The sequence below is a fragment of the Chlorocebus sabaeus genome, chromosome 13 (genome assembly GCF_047675955.1).
Source record: "Chlorocebus sabaeus isolate Y175 chromosome 13, mChlSab1.0.hap1, whole genome shotgun sequence".
Taxonomy (NCBI): domain Eukaryota; kingdom Metazoa; phylum Chordata; class Mammalia; order Primates; family Cercopithecidae; genus Chlorocebus; species Chlorocebus sabaeus.
The window spans coordinates 87,971,650-87,994,912 of NC_132916.1; the positions used below are offsets into that span (position 1 = coordinate 87,971,650).

The following is a 23,263-nucleotide window of genomic DNA, read 5'->3' on the forward strand; positions in this document are numbered from 1 at the left end:
ACAAAAAATAATTCTTTTGGAAAATTTTATGAAAACAATTTTTTTCACTTAAAGTCCTCAGTGGATTTCCTATAATAGATAACAAAATCATTTTCCAGCCAATTCCTCATTGCTTTTTCTCAAATACAAATGCTATGTAACAGAAAACATGAATAATTCTACAACACAGCCTATTTCTTGGCTACTAGAGGGAGGTGTACCATAAATGCCCATTTACAATGTCTTCTGCACAGGTGTGCAAAGAGTTAATGGTATCAGATTAATCCCATAATAATAGAAATAAAATTGGCATAGAATTCATATAAACATTAAAAAGTATATATTTTGTGCTACCATGATAACCTCTGAAAATTCATTTCTGATGAAGTCTACTGAATCAAAATAATGTCTTGGTACCTTGTTTGATAGTTGGCCATAACAGTATCACATAATTACACAGAACAAAAAGGCAGTGATAATGTTAAGTACCTTGGTTCTGAGATGTTACCTGTATACCAAGAACAATGAAGGTGCTTATCAGTGGTCATTCAAAAGTCCTTAACTCACTGCTTCTCTGAGAAATACATGATGTGTTTAATTCATGTCATTTCCTCAGGCACCTCCAAGTTCCTCTCCAGTTCTTCCTTACATATTTCCTATACAGAATCATATTTAAGTCACCTAATATATGGAAAATGGATTGAGCAATGCTTGGCACATAGTAGTCACTAAGTATTTATTGTTATCATTATCATTATTACTTCATGTCTTACAAACTTTGTATGTCACATTCCCTGCAGAAATTCTAAAGTGTGATTTGCTTTAGCAAGTTCAACACAGTGCTTTCAGGGGAGAGGAAGTCTAATGTGTACAGCATTTCTATATTACATTGTTCTTATTTAGGACAAAACAGGCAAATCACCTAAGAAGTTATCAAAGTGATCAAAAATGCACTTAGAAGATTTGTTGGGGGTACCTTTAGATAAATATCCCCAAGCTATTACCTGAAATAAGTGTTGAGAACAAATTAAAAGTAGTATTTGATAACTGTACTGGAAAAAAGCAGTGATAAAGTAGTCCTACCCTCACATTGCATTTCCTTCACACTGTGGCAATCCATTGCAACATTATTAAAGTATTTCAATGTATATTTTATTTTTATAATAATGAATCTAATATTCTGTAATATCCTTTGATTTGTTATATATCATTCATACATCATTCATTCCATTCACTTAAAGCATCATCTTCACCAGGCATTTCTGTTGGTAATTGGTCAAGAGAAGTTGAATCTTTGTATCTCGCAGAACTCTGCTCTGATTGTACCTCAGGTGTAGAGGCTTTTGCCCCCCAGAAAGCCTTGACTGCTGCCCTGGAAGAAAAAAGCAAAAACCAAAACCACCATATGAAGTGAAAACTAAAACTGAATAGATCTCTATATTTTCTATGTATAGAAATATATATATGTGTGTATTACCTGCATGTATATATTATATATGGTACAAACATATACAACCTGCACATATGCAAATATATATAACCTGTATATTATATATAAATAATATATACTATATGCATATTTGGCATGCATATATGACCTATATATGATATATTTATATTGCATATAGAATATATGTACATAGATATATGTATATTGTATATACAATATATGTACATACATATAAAACATATATATTACCTCTTCTCTAAGAAATGCCTTTTGTGTTCATTATTCATTTTTAGTTTGTGATGCATCAGCTACAAATCGATAGTACATGAGCCCTCAGATTTACCAGGGTGTACTACTCATGTAGGTATTAAAAATATTGTCATACAAATGAATTAGTAGGTTACAATAACCAAGTTTTAGAGTTGAGAGAACCAAAACTGGACAACACAAATATTCATTAAATAAAACTTTTTAAAGCAATTACCATGTAAAATTGTAAAAATCGCATTTAAAAGCTCTCTCGTAGTTCGAGAAGCAAGTCATGAGATTGTTTTAAAAAGCATCTAAAAAAGAGATGGGGTAGCCTGAACTAGGGCAGTCACAGGAGTAATGAAAGGAGATGGACAGTTTCAAGGCAACATGTAGGAGACAACACGGACAGGGCTTTGCAATTCACTGGATGAGGAGAGGGAAGAAGAGGAGGATGTCAATCAAGGGTGATGATGCATTCCGCCATTCACTTACCAATTTACGATTATGAAGATCAATAAGAAGATTATAAATACACAGATAATGACGCCTATGGTCAGCACAAAAATTAGGGCTGCATCAGTGACCGGTAGGCCTGATCTTCTCATTTGCAATTCTAGAGAAAACACACAAACCTAATGAGTATTACTACTGAGGAAAAGAAAATGAGTATCTAATTTAAAAGTTGATATTTGAAAAACAACTCTAAAAACATAAAGAAATACTTAGTGCAGAGAAAATTATTAATCATCTTGCTCTGCATGTTTGAAATCTCCTTTTCAAACATGCAAAAAGGTTAAAAGAATTTGACAATGAATAGCCTGTATTACCACCATCTAAATACTACCATTAATATTTTAAAATTCATCTATCCATTCCTCTATCAACTCATTAATCCATCCTATTTTTTATGCATTTCAATATAATTTACAAATGTCAGTATACTTTCCCCAAAATTTTTCAGCAAGCACATTGTTAACTGGATTTTAATATTAGTTTTTTCTTTGAAATAAAATTTTCACACAAAGAATTGCACAAAAATCTTAAATGTACATTTGCTTAGTTTTCACAAAGGCAAACTCGTATAAGTAACTAAATGCTAGTCAAGATATAGAATATTACTATACCCCAGAACGCTCCCTTGAGCCTCTTCCTAATTAATTCCTTCTTCATCCTTCAGAGGCAACAAGTATCCTGATTTTCTTTTTCACCATAGATTAGCTCTGACTATTCTAGAACTACATATAAATGGAAACACACACTAGGTAATCTCTTGTGTAAAGATTTGTTTACTCAGAATAATGTTTTAGAAATTCACCCATACTGTTATATGCAACTATCTTTTTTTAATTACTAGGTATACTCCACAATTTGTTTACTTGTCCTCCTACTGATGGATACCTAGGCTGTTCCAGTTGTGAGATATTATAAATAAAGCTGCCATGAACATTCTTATACAAGTCATTTTGTGAATATATATCTTAATTTTTGGCTACATATCTAATAATAGAAATTGCTGGGTCATAGGGTAGACAGATGTGTGTTTAGCTTTCTAAGAAACCATGAGAACTTTCTCAAATTGATTGTACTGACTGTACATGTTTTATAAATGTTTTCTACCAGATTTTGGCTTGCCTATTCATTATCCTAATGATTTCTGTTAATGAGCTGAAGTTTTTAATTTTGATGCGGTCTGATTTATTCCATGTTTCTTTTCATGGTGATTGTTTTCTGAATTATGTCTAAGAAACCTTTGCTTACTCCTGAATCATGCAAATATTCTCCTATATTTCTTCCCTAAAACTTTATGGGTTTAGCTTTTACACTTAAGACTATGATACCTCTCCAATTTTTATATTTGCTATAAGAAAGGAATTGAAGCTATCGTTTTCCATACACATATCTACACACCCCGACTCCTCTCTCTTTAGGAAATGGGGTCTTGCTATATTGCCCAGGTTGGCCTTGAACTCCTGGGCTCAAGTGATCCTCCCACCTCAGCCTCCCAAGTAGCTAGTATAGGCACACACCACTGTACCCACCTCATGCACCACTCTTACATCAAGCATTCTCTCCCATATCTCTCTGCTCTTTCAGCAAATAAGGTTATTAAAGAGACAAAACCAGTCTACCTTATGTATTATAGTATTACTACATTGTAAACGGGTAAAAAGCCAATTAACATAGAATATTACTTCCTTTGTGAATTATATGTCTTTATTGTAGCTCTTTTATGTCCCCAAATTCTGGAATCATAAAAGATTCATGGAAGAAAGAACTACAGAGATCATCTGATCCAACCATTGCATTATACAGATGAGTAAACCAAGGTCCAGGGAGGTTTAATTTATACAACGTATATTTTGACTATTTAAATATTTTGATTTAGGTAAGTACCACTCTGTCAGAAGTAGTCTTCTATATGAGCAATCTCAACTGCTTATTTTTCTGGATTTGCTTCCCTATCTGTTAGACATCAAGGAGTATAACTTTCCATTTTGCCTAGTAATTCCACAGCTGTAAACTCAAGTTAGGGATCTTGCTAAATAGTTCCAAGTATGCTAGAGAAAGTACATCTATATTTATGTTCCAACACTGTTGGATTTTTAAAAATCTTTTTATTTCAGAATAACTTTAGATTTACACAAGTGGTGGCATTTTGGAAACTTAAATAAAAGACACCTTTTATAACTGAAACCTGACAAGGAGAAATGCAAAATTCATTTATCCATTACTCTGCAATGTTAGCTGAGAGATGGTGGAGAGAGAGGGGCATGAAGATTTTATTTATTACAACAGTAGTCTTGTAAGGGTCACCGAGACTATTTTTACAGGTAATGAAAAAATAGGTTCAATTTCCTATTGAAATGTTTAATGAAAAATAGGCTAAATTTGATGCTCTCACCTTTTAGATAAACTAAGCTTATGGGGGGAACTTTCTAAGATGGCCGAATAGGAACAGCTCCAGTCTCCAACTCCCAGCGCGAGCGACACAGAAGACCGGTGATTTCTGCATTTTCAACTGAGGTACTGGGTTCATCTCACTGGGGAGTGCCAGACGATCGGTGCTGGTCAGCTGCTGCAGCCCGACCAGCGAGAGCTGAAGCAGGGCGAGGCATTGCCTCACCTGGAAAGCGCAAGGGGGAAGGGAATCCCTTTTCCTAGCCAGGGGAACTGAGACACACCACCTGGAAAATCGGGTAACTCCCACCCCAATACTGCGCTTTAAGCAAACAGGCACACCAGGAGATCATATCCCACACCTGGTCGGGAGGGTCCCACACCCACGGAGCCTCCCTCATTGCTAGCACAGCAGTCTGTGATCTACTGGCAAGGCAGCAGCGAGGCTGGGGGAGGGGCGCCCGCCATTGCTGAGGCTTAAGTAGGTAAACAAAGCTGCTGGGAAGCCCAAACTGGGTGGAGCTCACAGCAGCTCAAGGAAACCTGCTTGTCTCTGTAGACTCCACCTCTGGGGACAGGGCACAGTAAACAATAACAAACGCAGCAGCTCTGCAGATGCAAACGACTCTGTCTGACAGCTTTGAAGAGAGCAGTGGATCTCCCAACACGGAGGTTGAGATCTGAGAAGGGACAGACTCCCTGCTCAAGTGGGTCCCTGACCCCTGAGTAGCCTAACTGGGAGACATCCCCCACTAGGGGCAGTCACACCCCACACCTCACAGGGTGGAGTACACCCCTGAGAGGAAGCTTCCAAAGCAAGAATCAGACAGGTACACTCGCTGTTCAGAAATATTCTATCTTCTGCAGCCTCTGCTGCTGATACCCAGGCAAACAGGGTCTGGAGTGGACCTCAAGCAATCTCCAACAGACCTACAGCTGAGGGTCCTGACTGTTAGAAGGAAAACTATCAAACAGGAAGGACACCTACACCAAAACCCCATCAGTACATCACCATCATCAAAGACCAGAGGCAGATAAAACCACAAAGATGGGGAAAAAGCAGGGCAGAAAAGCTGGAAATTCAAAAAATAAAAGCGCATCTCCCCCGGCAAAGGAGTGCAGCTCATCGCCAGCAACGGATCAAAGCTGGACGGAGAATGACTTCGACGAGATGAGAGAAGAAGGCTTCAGTCCATCAAATTTCTCAGAGCTAAAGGAGGAATTACGTACCCAGCGCAAAGAAACTAAAAATCTTGAAAAAAAAGTGGAAGAATTGATGGCTAGAGTAATTAATGCAGAGAAGCTCATAAACGAAATGAAAGAGACGAAAACCATGACACGAGAAATACGTGACAAATGCACAAGCTTCAGTAACCGACTCGATCCACTGGAAGAAATAATGTCAGCGATTGAGGATCAAATGAATGAAATGAAGCGAGAAGAGAAACCAAAAGAAAAAAGAAGAAAAAGAAATGAACAAAGCCTGCAAGAAGTATGGGATTATGTAAAAAGACCAAATCTACGTCTGATTGGGGTGCCTGAAAGTGAGGGGGAAAATGGAACCAAGTTGGAAAACACTTTTCAGGATATCATCCAGGAGAACTTCCCCAACCTAGTAGGGCAGGCCAACATTCAAATCCAGGAAATACAGAGAACGCCACAAAGATACTCCTCGAGAAGAGCAACTCCAAGACACATAATTGCCAGATTCACCAAAGTTGAAATGAAGGAAAAAATCTTAAGGGCAGCCAGAGAGAAAGGTCGGGTTACCCACAAAGGGAAGCCCATCAGACTAACAGCAGATCTCTCGGCAGAAACTCTTCAAGCCAGAAGAGAGTGGGGGCCAATATTCAACATTCTTAAAGAAAAGAATTTTAAACCCAGAATTTTATATCCAGCCAAACTAAGTTTCATAAGTGAAGGAGAAATAAAATCCTTTACAGATAAGCAAATGCTTAGAGATTTTGTCACCACTAGGCCTGCCTTATAAGAGACCCTGAAGGAAGCACTAAACATGGAAAGGAACAACCAGTACCAGCCATTGCAAAAACATGCCAAAATGTAAAGACCATCAAGGCTAGGAAGAAACTGCATCAACTAACGAGCAAAATAACCAGTTAATATCATAATGGCAGGATCAAGTTCACACATAACAATCTTAACCTTAAATGTAAATGGACTAAATGCTCCAATTAAAAGACACAGACTGGCAAACTGGATAAAGAGTCAAGACCCATCAGTCTGCTGTATTCAGGAGACCCATCTCACACGCAGAGACATACATAGGCTCAAAATAAAGGGATGGAGGAAGATTTACCAAGCAAATGGAGAACAAAAAAAAGCGGGGGTTGCAATACTAGTCTCTGATAAAACAGACTTTAAACCATCAAAGATCAAAAGAGACAAAGAAGGCCATTACATAATGGTAAAGGGATCAATTCAACAGGAAGAGCTAACTATCCTAAATATATATGCACACAATACAGGAGCACCCAGATTCATAAAGCAAGTCCTTAGAGACTTACAAAGAGACTTAGACTCCCATACAATAATAATGGGAGACTTCAACACTCCACTGTCAACATTAGACAGATCAACGAGACAGAAAGTTAACAAGGATATCCAGGAATTGAACTCATCTCTGCAGCAAGCAGACCTAATAGACATCTATAGAACTCTCCACCCCAAATCAACAGAATATACATTCTTCTCAGCACCACATCGTACTTACTCCAAAATTGACCACGTAATTGGAAGTAAAGCACTCCTCAGCAAATGTACAAGAACAGAAATTATAACAAACTGTCTCTCAGACCACAGTGCAATCAAACTAGAACTCAGGACTAAGAAACTCAATCAAAACCGCTCAACTACATGGAAACTGAACAACCTGCTCCTGAATGACTACTGGGTACATAACGAAATGAAGGCAGAAATAAAGATGTTCTTTGAAAACAATGAGAACAAAGATACAACATACCAGAATCTCTGGGACACATTTAAAGCAGTGTGTAGAGGGAAATTTATAGCACTAAATGCCCACAAGAGAAAGCAGGAAAGATCTAAAATTGACACTCTAACATCGCAATTAAAAGAACTAGAGAAGCAAGAGCAAACACATTCGAAAGCTAGCAGAAGGCAAGAAATAACTAAGATCAGAGCAGAACTGAAGGAGATAGAGACACAAAAAACCCTCCAAAAAATCAATGAATCCAGGAGTTGGTTTTTTGAAAAGATCAACAAAATTGACAGACCACTAGCAAGACTAATAAAGAAGAAAAGAGAGAAGAATCAAATCGATGCAATTAAAAATGATAAAGGGGATATCACCACCGACCCCACAGAAATACAAACTACCATCAGAGAATACTATAAATACCTCTACGCAAATAAACTGGAAAATCTAGAAGAAATGGATAATTTCCTGGACACTTACACTCTTCCAAGACTAAACCAGGAAGAAGTTGAATCCCTGAATAGACCAATAGCAGGCTCTGAAATTGAGGCAATAATTAATAGCCTACCAACCAAAAAAAGTCCAGGACCAGATGGATTCACAGCTGAATTCTACCAGAGGTACAAGGAGGAGCTGGTACCATTCCTTCTGAAACTATTCCAATCAATAGAAAAAGAGGGAATCCTCCCTAACTCATTTTATGAGGCCAACATCATCCTGATACCAAAGCCTGGCAGAGACACAACAAAAAAAGAGAATTTTAGACCAATATCCCTGATGAACATCGATGCAAAAATCCTCAATAAAATACTGGCAAACCAGATTCAGCAACACATCAAAAAGCTTATCCACCATGATCAAGTGGGCTTCATCCCTGGGATGCAAGGCTGGTTCAACATTCGCAAATCAATAAACATAATCCAGCATATAAACAGAACCAAAGACAAGAACCACATTATTATCTCAATAGATGCAGAAAAGGCTTTTGACAAAATTCAACAGCCCTTCATGCTAAAAACCCTCAATAAATTCGGTATTGATGGAACGTACCTCAAAATAATAAGAGCTATTTGTGACAAACCCACAGCCAATATCATACTGAATGGGCAAAAACTGGAAAAATTCCCTTTGAAAACTGGCACAAGACAGGGATGCCCTCTCTCACCACTCCTATTCAACGTAGTGTTGGAAGTTCTGGCTAGGGCAATCAGGCAAGAGAAAGAAATCAAGGGGATTCAGTTAGGAAAAGAAGAAGTCAAATTGTCCCTGTTTGCAGATGACATGATTGTATATTTAGAAAACCCCATTGTCTCAGCCCAAAATCTCTTTAAGCTGATAAGCAACTTCAGCAAAGTCTCAGGATACAAAATTAATGTGCAAAAATCACAAGCATTCTTATACACCAGTAACAGTCAAACAGAGAGCCAAATCAGGAATGAACTTCCATTCACAATTGCTTCAAAGAGAATGAAATACCTAGGAATCCAACTTACAAGGGATGTAAAGGACCTCTTCAAGGAGAACTACAAACCACTGCTCAGTGAAATAAAAGAGGACACAAACAAATGGAAGAACATACCATGCTCATGGATAGGAAGAATCAATATCGTGAAAATGGCCATACTGCCCAAGGTAATTTATAGATTCGATGCCATCCCCATCAAGCTACCAATGAGCTTCTTCACAGAATTGGAAAAAACTGCTTTAAAGTTCATATGGAACCAAAAAAGAGCCCGCATCTCCAAGACAATCCTAAGTCAAAAGAACAAAGCTGGAGGCATCACGCTACCTGACTTCAAACTATACTACAAGGCTACAGTAACCAAAACAGCATGGTACTGGTACCAAAACAGAGACATAGACCAATGGAACAGAACAGAGTCCTCAGAAATAATACCACACATCTACAGCCATCTGATCTTTGACAAACCTGAGAGAAACAAGAAATGGGGAAAGGATTCCCTATTTAATAAATGGTGCTGGGAAAATTGGGTAGCCATAAGTAGAAAGCTGAAACTGGATCCTTTCCTTACTCCTTATACGAAAATTAATTCAAGATGGATTAGAGACTGAAATGTTAGACCTAATACCATAAAAATCCTAGAGGAAAACCTAGGTAGTACCATTCAGGACATAGGCATGGGCAAAGACTTCATGTCTAAAACACCAAAAGCAACGGCAGCAAAAGCCAAAATTGACAAATGGGATCTCATTAAACTAAAGAGCTTCTGCACAGCAAAAGAAACTACCATCAGAGTGAACAGGCAACCTATAGAATGGGAGAAAATTGTTGCAATCTACTCATCTGACAAAGGGCTAATATCCAGAACCTACAAAGAACTCAAACAAATTTACAAGAAAAAAACAAACAACCCCATCCAAAAGTGGGCAAAGGATATGAACAGACATTTCTCAAAAGAAGACATTCATACAGCCAACAGACACATGAAAAAATGCTCATCATCACTGGCCATCAGAGAAATGCAAATCAAAACCACAATGAGATACCATCTCACACCAGTTAGAATGGCGATCATTAAAAAGTCAGGAAACAACAGGTGCTGGAGAGGATGTGGAGAAATAGGAACACTTTTACACTGTTGGTGGGATTGTAAACTAGTTCAACCATTATGGAAAACAGTATGGCGATTCCTCAAGGATCTAGAACTAGATGTACCATATGACCCAGCCATCCCATTACTGGGTATATACCCAAAGGATTATAAATTATGCTGCTATAAAGACACATGCACACGTATGTTTATTGCGGCACTATTCACAATAGCAAAGACTTGGAATCAACCCAAATGTCCATCAGTCACAGATTGGATTAAGAAAATGTGGCACATATACACCATGGAATACTATGCAGCCATAAAAAAGGATGAGTTTGTGTCCTTTGTAGGGACATGGATGCAGCTGGAAACCATCATTCTTAGCAAACTATCACAAGAACAGAAAACCAAACACCGCATGTTCTCACTCATAGGCGGGAACTGAACAATGAGATCACTTGGACTCGGGAAGGGGAACATCACACACCGGGGCCTATCATGGGGAGTGGGGAGGGGGGAGGGATTGCATTGGGAGTTATACCTGATGTAAATGACGAGTTGATGGGTGCAGCACACCAACATGGCACAAGTATACATATGTAGCAAACCTGCACGTTGTGCACATGTACCCTACAACTTAAAGTTTAATAATAATAAATAAATTTAAAAAAAAAAAAAACTAAGCTTATGTACATAATAGTTTCCTAGGACCACCATAGCAAAGTACCACAAACTGATTGACTTAAAAACAACAGAAATGTATTGTCTCACAGTTTTAGAGGCTAGAAGTCTGAAAACAATGTGTTGGCAGAGCCATGCTCCCACTGAGGGTTCTTGGGGGAGGATCCTTCCTTGCCTCTTACAGCTTCTCAGCTTCTGGTAGACATTCCTTGGATTCTGGTAACATAACTCCAATTTTTGTCTCCATTTTCACATGGCTGTCTTCTCCCTGTGTCTCTCTGTGTCTTCACCTGGTATTCCCCACCCCACGCTCTGTCTGTGTTTGTGTGTCTGTGTGCACACAAACATGCCTAAATAGTCCTCTTCTTATGAGGGCACCAGTTATATTGGATTAAAAGCCCACTCCGCTCTAGTATAACCTCATCTTAACTAATTACATCTGCAAAATATCCTATTTCCAAATATAGTCACACTCTGAGTACTTCAAAGTATCTTTTTTAACAATGCCTAATTATGAAAGACAACTATTGTGGGAGTGAAAAATCTGATATTTAAGTGAATGGATGAGAATTTTTCACTAGGGAAACCATATTTACTCTGAAAATATCTCTATTACATATTTGTTTCATGCTAGTACCATATTGTGTAGACATTTCTAGCCAAAACATTTGTTTGATTCCTAATCAGCCAAAGGGGTCTGTTGCAGTGGTGTACCCAATTGTCATGTTTAAAGAAATTAATAGATACTGGAGTGTTCTAAAAACATTTTGTCATTCAATCAGTGCACGTACTGAGATGGCAGAGTTATCCCACCATTCCTGGACTGATGTAAGAGAGAGAAGTTAACTTTGTCTCAAAAAAGGCCTGACATTTTAGGGTCTGTGTTCCAGTCTTTAACATATACATTACCAAATGCATGCTCCCTTCTACATATGAGAGGAGCTAACCACACTGAATTGTCCTAACAGGGACGAGGTAGTAGGGACAAAGACTGAGAATGGCTCCACACACCTTTAACATCATGAACGAGGGCCAGTTGAGATATTTTTTAGTTTAATGATGTTTTTATTCTCTTGCCTTTTTTAGAGCTTTATTGAAAATTATCCTTTTAATGACACCTGTTATCCCAGTAGAGGGATAAGATTATTAGCTTTCACCATGAAGATGTTTCTAAACTCATTAAACAGCGTATCAAAGAAGGTTTAAATAGTAGTTTATTTTTTAAAATCACTCTAAAACACTTCAACCTGTTTTCATTTCAATAAAATGGTTATGTTGTGCGGTATCTTTAAACTACAGCAGAAGTTCTTTACTTTGTGTTCAGAAATAGCTTCAAGAAGTCCAAAAACTCCTTTAAAATTACATGTAACTTTTGGCATATTTGTGTGTGGACATTTTTCTGGAAAAAGGATCCTGAGTCTTGATAGGATTCTCAAAAGAACTTGTGACCAAGTCCCCACATCCCTAACAACAAAGTTGATAACAACAATAAAAACAGTTAAGAGCAGTTGAACAAAAGGAAATAATTACCTGGATATGTAAGACATCATAGATTAAATTGAATATATGCAAATGGATCTAACTCACAAGGAAAATATAGTTTCTAATATGTAAAATGACATTCAGGACAATATTTGCATTTTGTGATATATTTTTTTGAGAACTGTATTAGTGCTTCACCAAAAAACATTTGCTTCAAATATATAATTTTTAAAGAGACATACTTTGACATTATATTTCTTAATTTTATTTATTTTACTGAATGAAAATTTTCATAAGCATCCATGAGAATTCCATTTATCCATTTTCACTTTTCTAATGAAAGTAAAAGCAAGAATGTAATTCAAGTTAGAGGACTGTTCTCTGAAGATACTTAAGAAATACACCAGGTGGCGGGCGCCTGTAGTCCCAGCTACTCAGGAGGCTGAGGCAGGAGAATGGCGTGAACCCAGGAGGCGGAGCTTGCAGTGACTCGAGATCGCGCCAGGCCACCGCACTCCAGCCTAGGCGACTGAGCAAGACTCCGTCTCAAAAAAAAAAAAAAAAAGAAATACACCAGTTTCCCAAAGTGAGGCAACTGTGACTACTTTGTGAAAAAGAAATTAAGTAATATCTTGTAGAAAAGTCTAAATGATGTAAACCAGTGGTTCTCAAAGTGTGGTCTCTGGGACCAGCAGCAACAGGGAAACTTGTTAGAAATGGAAATTCTTGTTCCAGTCCCATCCCAGATCTACTGAATCAGAAACTCTGGGGGTAGGGCTAGAGATTGGTGTTTTAACAAGCCTCCAAGTGATTTTAATGCTCTTTAAAGTTTGGCATATAAGCAAACCAAGACATTGCTGGACACTTACCAGTGCTCGTATAGATTGTGAATTTAATAGTTGCTACTATTTCATTATTATCCAGAGTGTCACACTGGAAAGCCAAGGGGTAATTTGCCCTGCGTACTTCTAGGATTGCTGAATCATTTACAAGTACAATGGATTGCTATTTAAAAAGAAAAAAATAACAAAGTATCAACATTCTTCATGTACACTTACCAGGAAACAATTTATTTCCCTTAAGGAAAGGAGGGTTACTGTCTCCCTTAGCCTAGTTAAGTAATTAATGATCTACATGGATTCTCAGTCACACAATCCAGACTTCAAATCCCAACCCTACCACTTCATGCCTGTGTGACTGTGGACAAGTTACTCACTGCACCTCAGTTACTTACTTGTAAAAATTGATATAATGATAGTGATTACCTCACAGAATTGTTACATGGATTAAAAAAGGCTCTAGCACTCAGTGTCATGTCTGGCACTTAATAAACCTTTAATTAATGTTAGCCACTGTTATTATTACACAACTCCTATATAAGCCAATGAAAACCTTGCTTCCGAAATGGAATACTTGTATAAAATGGACGTTTTAAAGTTCTGATTATAGCTGGCCCTTGGACGTATGTAAAGTTTAGTCCTCCCGAATAATGAAAATTTTAAAATTCCAAAATAATAAAGTTGTATAATTCTTAACTTCATTTTGGCAAATTGCTTTTAAAAAGAAAGTTTTCTGAAAACCATCAGAACTGAGAAACAAATTTTATCACTCACTAGAAAGCACCAGGTTATATCCATTCATTACTCACTTGGTCTGGCCTTAGAAGTTTCCAAATATATTTGAAACGATTTATAGGAGATGTGTGAATACATGCCAGTCTAACACTTTCAAGACTTTCTGAAATTGGTTTACCCCCTGAAAAAAAATTAAACACATAAATACCATTGGGCATTATTCATTGCTTTATACATGACACTACCTTTTTTTTTTTTTCCTAAGACAGGATCTGGTTCTGTCGCCCAGGCTGGAGTGCAGTGGCATGATCTTGGCTCACTGCAACCTCTGCCTCCTGGGCCCAAGCCATCTTCCCACCTCAGCCTCTCAAGTGGCTGGGACTACATGCACATGCCACTATGCCTGGCTAATTTAAAACAAAAAAATCTGTAGAGATGGGGTTTCATCATGTTGCCCAACCTGGTCTCAAACTCCTGAGCTCAAGTGATCCTCCTGCCTCGGCCTCCCAAAGTGCTAAGATTATAGGTGTCACAATACTACTTTAAAAAGCCACCTCCAGTTTTAAAAATCAACTATATGCTGGAAGTTATCAAACTTATAATTGGGAGTTTGAGTGTAGAGGAACAGAAGACTGATAGGTGCAAAGATAGTCACCAAAAGAAGCAAGTGAGGAGACACCATGGCTCTCTGCTCCTTATGCAGAATAAGTTGTAATTGACCTAGTGATCTGTTAGACTAAACTATGAGATCTATTAGTGGCTTCCAATGTACTTGTTAGGGACTCCCATTAGAGATATTGAAATTTCATAACAGCATAATGTGATATATGGAACAGCTGTCAAAGTTCCCAATTTAAAGTTTACAAATCTACTGACAAAATGCCATGATCAAAGCATCAAAAGCATTTCGCCACAGGATAGCCTCAACTATAGGTCCTATATACAGTAAGCCTCCAGTGTATTATAGAGAATATATGTTAACTTTTATATGTCTCTGAAAAAAGGTGAAGCAAAATCAGTAAGTTGCTCAGAACTATAACTGTTTAAAGAAGTGGAATTTAAAATGTTATGATTTCTTTTCAGTATGTCAACTGGTTGCCTCCTTCTACTCAGTGGCAACCTGAGGTAAAAAATATTTCCCCAGAGTAAACTCTTGCCCACAGTCTCCCTCCAATACATAATTCAACTCACAGCCACAATCTGTTGGTCCACGGCATTCTTCTACCCGTACGACACACTTGGATTCACCAGTAGGGCATCCATTTGTTAATATAACTTCTCTAACACCAATACCTTTGGTTTAAGATTAAAAAAGGCAAATGTTAAGAAAAAAACTGATTCCATAGTGTCTTCACTTTTCCACCTAGGTCTTTTCTTGAGACTTTTCTTCTAATTTCAGAAATTAAGCTCCTAAATTCAGAATGATAACACTTAAAATTTTTCTGGCTCTTCATTTTGAATTATTTCCTAAAATAGCATTTTCTGGAGTGAATTATGTGAAACACTAGTTCCTCTGGGTACCATAAGAAAAAGGATTCCATAATCATGCACATTTGAAAATAGTACATTAAATGAAATTAAAGGGATCACTTTACTACAGAATTTTGAGGGAACTTTTAATATGCTAGTAAATTAACATGCTATTGTGTACATCTGCATGGATCTAAGATGTAAAGTTTTTATATTTTTACATTTTAACATCTGTAAAATCAGAATACATTTACAATTGATAGCATGTCATAAATTAATTGGCAGTATTTTTAGAGTACATAAAATGTACTTCTTACAGTCCATAAAGTCGTGGATTTGATGGAATACAGTGGTATACAATATTTCCCAAATTTATTTGACCCAGGAACTTTTTGGGGAAGCATGAGGGAAGCTCTGGAGGAAAATAAAAAATCACATTTTAGCATAAATGATGCCTTTAAATATTTAGATTCATAAAATGTCTGTATTAAATATAGAGAGGACAATCTATCACTGACCAAATCTCCATTTCCAACAAGATGCTCTCTTTAGATCGTCACACTTTTTGTAACAAGACATTAACTTTCCTAACTGATCTCAGAATTCCAGAGTTTGCCTCACATCACCACAATTGAGAGAAATAACACAATGCACGATTAGCTACATGATGAATCATGTGCCATGTTAAAACAGGTTAAGAAAGAGTCCATTTTTATTTCCTTAACTACTAGATTTCCTCTTCCAGCCCCTCTAAGATGTTATCTTACTGGAGATGTTACTAAAATGCAAATTTTGAGTTAGCTGTTCTTGAATGGGTTTGAGATTCTGCATTTCTAACAAGCTCCCAGGTGATACTGCTGCAGTCTGTGGACCTCACTTTGAATAGTAAGGGAGAAGGCTACATATGAAATAAGAAAATGGAAGGATGGAAGGAAGAAGGTCTTTGGTTAAGAGAAATGATGGCTAAGAATGGCTGAAGTAAGGCTCCACTTGAGTTTATGAAATCCTTTTTTTTTTTTTTTTTTTTTTTTTTTGAGATGGAGTCTTGCTGCATCACAGAGGCTAGAGTGCAGTGGCATGATCTCAGCTCACCGCAGCCTCTGCCTCCCGGGTTCCAGCAATTCTCCTGCCTCAGCCTCCTGAATAACTGGGATTACAGGGGCATGCCACCATGCCCAGCTAACTTTTGTATTTTTAGTAGAGACAGGGTTTCACCATGTTGGTCAAACAGGTCTCGAACTCCTGACCTGGTGATCTGTCAGCCTCAGCCTCCCAAAGTGCTGGGATTACAGGCGTGAGCCACCATGGCCAGCCTGAAAGAGTCTTTAGAAGCACAGCCTTAATTCCGAAGTGCATAAATATTTTTAAAGCAGGTTTTTTGTTGTTGTTGTTTGTTTTGTTTTGTTTTTGAGATGGAGTCTCGCTTTGTCGCCAGGTTGGAGTGCCGTGGTGCAATCTCAGTGCACTGCAACCTCCGCCTCCCAGCTTCAAGCACTTTTCCTGCCTCAGCCTCCCAAGTAGCTGGGACTACAGGTACGCGCCACCGTGCCCAGCTAATTTTTCTGTATTTTTAGTAGAGATGGGGTTTCACCATGTTGGCCAGGATGGCCTCGATCTCTGGATCTCATGATCCACCTGCCTCGGCCTCCCAAAGTGCTGGGATTATAAGAGTGAGTCACCATGCCCGGCATAAAGCAGGTATTTTATGTATTTATTTATTTAGCTAAATACAGTTCACTGAGATGCATGTAGGTGTGGGATTTTCTGTAATACCAAGTAACACCTAAAAATCTGCCTGGATATAAAATAAAACTTTTTGACTGCTAAAATATTGTTTCAGAAGTTAAACAGAATTTTCATCAAGGCATTTTTCTCTTCTAGTTCTAAATTGAAAGGCTTTTAATATTTTAGGCATGAAATAATGCTTTTTCTAGTTTATTTTTTCCTTATAACTTATTACCACCTGACACATTACATCTTTTACATATTACGTAAACTATACATTGCTTGAGGGTAGAGAGTTTTGTCTGCTGTCTGCTCATATCCCTAGCACCTATAACGATGCCTAGCACATAGCAGGCAAATAATTTTGAAAAAATAATCATTTGAGTGAATATAATTTCTAAACTTGTCTTTAAATAATAGAAAACAATGGTAATTACTTGAACAGTACATAAAAATAATTCTCTACCTGTGAAAATGTCTGAAGTTAGCAGCTAAACAAAGATGTAAACCACAAATAAGTAATTGCAGGCTTACTACATGGATTTCTCTCATTTTATGACTAACTTACTAAGAAATTAAGGTTTAAAAAAAAAAAAAAAAACCAGCTAAACAATTTTAAGAGATAGAGAGAATAGTGGTTGCCAGGAGCTGGGAGGAGGGGAAAATGGGAAGTTAGTGTTTAATGGGCATTTCAGTTTGACATAATAAAAAAGTTCTCGAGATGGGCAGTTGTGATGGTTGCACAAGAATGTGAATATGCTTAAGTCCACGGACTTGTACATTTAAAAATGGCTAAAATGATAACTTTTATGTTGGGTATATTGTACCACAATGTTAAAAAGCTTCTCCAAATAAAAACAATTCAGGTGTAATTTTTGACACCCCCACTCCTGCGAAATTCATTCTGATCTAGATCTGCATGGATTTTGTCTTCTTATCCTCTGATAATTCTCCCCTTTTCCCTCTCATCACTGTTTTCTTTCCAAGGCAGATTCTATTTAGAAGAAACTTAATTTCATTGTGAATGATCTATGATCTTCTTAGCACCCTGGTCTACAGCATTGTTTCTCAAAGGATAGTCCTCTAACTAGCGGCATCAACTTCATTATAAACTTGTTAGAGAAATTTTATGTCCAATTTCTATCCATGGAATGATCAGACTAAGTCATACTCTTTGAATATTATCCTCCCCACAAAGCCAATACATCTTTTCTCCAAAACATGACAAGCAAATTGGAGAAATGTAGAATTTAGAATGGACTATTACAAATAAGCAAATTCTTGATAAATTTGCCAACACAATATGCGGGAAGACATCTGTGAGATGCATTGGAAAATCTTTCATCTTCTGAACATCTGTGAGATAGAGAAAATTTTACTTTGGTGAAGGCAGTTTATGTGCCAAAAAAAAAAAAAATTAGGGAGCTGGCTTAAAATAAGATTTAGAGATTACAAACTGAAAATATCTTACAGTTTAAAGCAGTCACCCTGAGTTTTCTGTATACATTATAGTTATTAGAAATAAAAATCCATGAGAGATGCATGAAAGTACACAAGCTACAAATAAAAAGTTGCACACTATCTGCTTTTACCTTTCCTCCCCCACAAATTACAACATGGTTTATTCATCTGCTCCAAGCTACTTACCGCATGTAACGGTGCACATTCCGAATTCTACTTCTTTGACTACATTCGCATTTGAAACTAAACATAAAGGGTAAAGATACATTATTTAATTATATGAAAACTTTTCTAAGTGAAACACCTCTTACTTGGAGATGAAAGACATGCGTATCATATAGGCAGCAGACATTTTTTAAGTTTTCCATTTAAATCAGAAAACAATGCCATTCTGAGTACTGTTACTGTCTAATTCAAAAGAGTCTCAAACCTCTAAAGAAGTCCGTTAAATTAGGAAATAACCTAATAGAAAGGTTTATATTTAAATTTTGTATATACCTTAAAAATGTTTTTCATCAGTTGATATATAGTAAGTTAAAATTTGATAGAGGGTCTCAGAAAAACACACAAAGGCCTGTCAGTTGTAAAAACCAATTTTTCCCATTCTCTATTTTCCAAAATTGAGTGTATAATTTCTATTCAAAGAGAAGTCATTAACCAGTGTTTATTAAAATGAAAAAGTTTTATAGATTAGTTCTACTTATTTCCCAGGTTAAGATGGTAAATTTAAATATTTCTAAGAATTTATTTCAACACTTTACCAGGTTAGTATAGGAGTGTATTACTATTTAAAAAATTAAATGTTGTTGGTTCTAAATCATATGTTTCTCTTTTTCTCATCATTCAGAAGTTTGACATAAAATTCCACTAGCTATAGTATACAAGCCATTCTTCAGCTCAAATTAGGACTAAAATCTCAATAGAAAAAATATCAAATGAGATGTTAGAAGATGACTTTTAAAAGGCATTGTACCCTAGGACAACAAATCACATGGAAAACACATCGAACTGGAGTCCAAAGAGCTGCTTCTATCACTAATTAGCTGTTTGCGTTTGAGCAAATTAATTAAATGCTGTCAGGCTTAGTTAACCCTTCTGCAAAATTTGGAAAGGAAAATCCATCTCATTTGATTGTTGTAAGAATTAAATAAGGATAATGTGTGTGAAAGCATTCTATAAATTGTTTAGTACTACAAACATACTTAAGATATAATTACCCAATTTAAACCCATTTTGTACTTACTAATTTAATATAATGCTGGGGGTTTTTTCCTGTTTTGATAACTGTAAAATCTCAATAGCTTCATAAACACTACTATTCTGTACTTACGAGCACCAAATATAGTTTTTTGCTTTTGTTTTTCTGAGAGAGTCTCACTCTGTTGCCCAGGCTGGAGTGCAGTGGCACGAACTTGGCTCACTGCAACCTCCACCTCCTAGGCACAAGTGATTCTTATGCTTCAGCCTCCTGAGTAGCTGGGACTACAGGCACGTGCCACCACACCGAGCTAATTTTTGTATTTTTAGTAGAGACAGAGTTTCATCATGTTGACCAGGCTGGTCTCAAACTCCTGACCTCAAGTGATCCACCAGCCTCAGCCTCCCAAAGTGCTGGGATTACAGGCATGAGCCACCGTGCCCGGCCCCAACATAGTATCTTGAATACTCACTAAGCACCCAGTGTACATAAGTAAATCAATATTGACTTTGTTAGGTCATTTCTTTAACAAAAATAAATGATTTAGACTATCATGATGATCATTTTGAATTGTGGAATGCTTAGATACCTTCTACTGGCACATTATGTGATACAAATTAAAAGCCAAATCCTGAACATAGAAAACATGGCTAAGAGAATGAGTGCTGCACTATTTGTAAATATAAGCCTTTTTCAAAAACCATTAGTCAATCACCATGTATTCTACTTTGGGAAAGCTGTTTAATTTCTTCCAACTTGTTTCCTTAAAGAAAAACAAATGAGACTAAATAAGAAAGTCTCCAAAGTCCCTTTCAGCTTTAATATTCTATGATGTATTGAGTGTCCATTAGGTTACTCAGTAACCTTTTTAAAAAATGGGAATCCTACAATGGTGGGTCAGTGGAATTGTAGGTAATTGGACTTCAGTGTAGCATTTGTCAAAATTTCTTGTTATAAACCTATGAGTGGTAAGAAAATAAACGGTCTGAATGTCAGTAGTTTTATGTGAAACTGTTTAAACTCTAAGACCACAGTTGTTAATTAACCAGTTGGTATCAACATGGTAGGAGTGATGTGTCACAGGGCTCTGTCCTGTTCAACATTTTTATTAATGACCTGGAAAAAGATGCTGTTATCATGCTGACTAAATCCAGAATTCTCCAAAGCTAGAAAGGATAGCAAATATATTTGATGATATATCCGTATCTAAAAAATGACAGGGTGAAATAATGGGCAAATCTAACAAAATGAAACCTTGTAGGAATAAAAAGTCCTTCACATACAGCTGAAAAGTCAGCTGTCCAAAACTACTTTATGGGTTGTCTTAATTTGATAGGACAGTTAAAAACGAATGGCGAGTTCAATAGTGAATTCAATAGGAGTCAAAGATGTGCAGAAGCTTCCCTAAAAATCTACTGGGTCTTAGGCTACACTAACAAAAGCCTGGCATTCACAGTGATGAGGATAATGATCTTGCTCTTTTAGTTGTGGCCAGATTCTGAAATGTTCTCTTCAGTTCAGGACAGCACATAGTAACTTTTGGTATCTATCATCAGGGGGCAATTTTAGTTTTTCAGTTTCTGACAGTTGATTTATAAGGTTGATATTTCATGACTTCTATTCTTCCTTAGAAGTATTCCAAAGACAAAAAGAACATATTTGTATAGGATAAAACCCATTGTATAGACTACAACTTTCTATTTTGCAATTATTATGTAGGTCTATTGGATCCTGTTTATAAATCTAACGGTATACCTGCATAAAAGATATGATATATTTAAAAGGTATATTAAAGGGTATACAAGGTAAAACAAAAGTGTAAGGATATAAATCTAATGTCTTTTTTTTTTTTTTTTTGAGACGGAGTCTCGCTCTGTTGCCCAGGCTGGAGTGCAGTGGCACGATCTCGGCTCACTGCAAGCTCCACCTCCTGGGTTCATGCCGTTCTCCTGCCTCAGCCTCCCGAGTGGCTGGAACTACAGGCACCCACCACTACGCCTGGCTAATTTTTTGTATTTTTAGTAGAGATGGGGTTTCACTGTGTTAGCCAGAATGGTCTCGATCTCCTGACCTTGTGATCCGCCCGCCTCAGCCTCCCGAAGTGCTGGGATTACAGGTGTGAGCTACCGTGCCCGGCCATAAATCTAATATCTTAATGATTTTTCTTTATCTTGAAACACTGTGATATTTCATCACCCATAATGACCATATTACTCTTTATTTTATGTATAGACTGAAGACACGTGAGAATGCAAACGATATTAAAAGAATCGCAGCTGGGTCATTTAGAAGGGAAAGGGATAATCCTTCTTGAGAAGATAGCAAACCTGCTGCTGACCTTCTACCTGCTAGAATGTGAGTTACTAACCAATATGACATGTACAACAGCCTGTAAAGTTTTATTGCTTAATGAGCCAGCAGATAAAAGCAAATGTACCAAGCAGGCGCTCACTGTTCCTTGGTTAACATGCAGCATCTAACAAAGCCACTAGCTGGATCCCTTGACAGGTGTTTTCTACTGCTCCATTCCTTTGTCGGAGGCTGCACATACCAATCAAACACCACAATGCAGAGGTGCTCAAGGCTAGATGCTGCAGGAAGCTGCCATGGGGCTTCTGGGCAGTTTTGTCGGCATACTGGTCTATCTAGATGTGTCATCGTAAAGGGGGATTCTGAATTCCACTGCAACCCCAAGTGCAAATGTGGAAATCAAGCAACTTGGAACTTGAAAAAAAAAGAATCTACTATGAGAAGGGAAAATGAATGCAAGAAGAGTCAAAATGATTCCTCTTGGTAGAAGGCTACCTCCAACCCTTAAAAAAAATCTTTTTCCTTGTCCAAAGCAATATTTAGAAGTTTTCTATAGTAATTTCTATATACGTGCTTATCTGCGTATCTTGCTGTGACCTGGCAGAATAAGCACATTCTTCAAGGCCACAAGATGCAAGAAAGGCACAAACTCGGGGCTGAGGTATGCGAGAGAGCTCTCTAGACGTTAACACGGATAATTCTCATGGTTCGCCTTTGCTCCATCAACAGGGGCCACTGCGTGCCCCCAAAGGAGTTCCCACCCTCACCATCCTCGGTTTCAGTCGGGGCGTAGTTCTCCGCGGTCTCCCTGTCGTTGTTTTCGGTCTCCTCCTCGCCCTCGCCTTCCTGGGCCAGGCCGGCATCCTGGACGGCGGCGGTGACGTTGGTCCCGCGCGCAGACTGGAGGACCGCCAGGAGCAGCCAGCCGACCGTCAGCAGCAGCCCGGCGGAGCAGCCCGTGCCCCTGGGGCTCATGGTTGAGGACAGGTGCGTTGAAGAGAGGTGCGACGCCCCGCCCGCAGTCGCCCGGCTCTGAATCTCCTGTGACGAACCGTGACGCCTCAATGGTTGCCTGGGCGCTGCTCCGGGGCTGAGCGCCTGGAACACGCGCGGAGCCGGGCTGCGTGGCGCGCAAGCCAGGACGCGACGAGGAGCCACGTGCGACAAGTCCCTAGAAGAAGACGCCTCCCTTACCCGCAACCGGAAGTTCCCTGCCCAGGCCGCCTCCCTGAGCCTTCCGGGTGCGGTAGGCGTTGCTGTCAGTTGCTCCTT

General features: G+C 38.0%; 1 protein-coding gene across 1 annotated transcript; it reads right to left on the reverse strand.

Annotated features, from left to right (window-relative positions):
* Nucleotides 1-698: 698 nt before the first annotated feature.
* SPACA1 (sperm acrosome associated 1) lies at nt 699-22,970 on the reverse strand. Its single transcript, XM_008006564.3, has 7 exons — nt 22,759-22,970; nt 18,670-18,726; nt 15,019-15,120; nt 13,902-14,008; nt 13,123-13,258; nt 2,174-2,294; nt 699-1,351 (listed from the first exon to the last, which is right to left on the reverse strand). Exons 1-7 carry the CDS (start codon nt 22,964-22,966, stop codon nt 1,198-1,200), a joined length of 885 nt encoding a protein of 294 aa, XP_008004755.1. The 5' UTR covers nt 22,967-22,970; the 3' UTR covers nt 699-1,197.
* Nucleotides 22,971-23,263: the final 293 nt, after the last annotated feature.

Excerpts from the sequence above, each read along its gene's own strand:
- SPACA1 (XM_008006564.3), bottom strand. The coding sequence starts at position 22,966 with ATGAGCCCCAGGGGCACGGGCTGCTCCGCCGGGCTGCTGCTGACGGTC. Across the intron at positions 18,727-22,758 it reads CCCGACTGAAACCGAGGATG|TTTCAAATGCGAATGTAGTC; the intron begins GTGAGGGTGGGA and ends CTTTATGTTTAG. Across the intron at positions 14,009-15,018 it reads TGGACCAACAGATTGTGGCT|GGGGTAAACCAATTTCAGAA; the intron begins GTGAGTTGAATT and ends ATTTTTTTTCAG.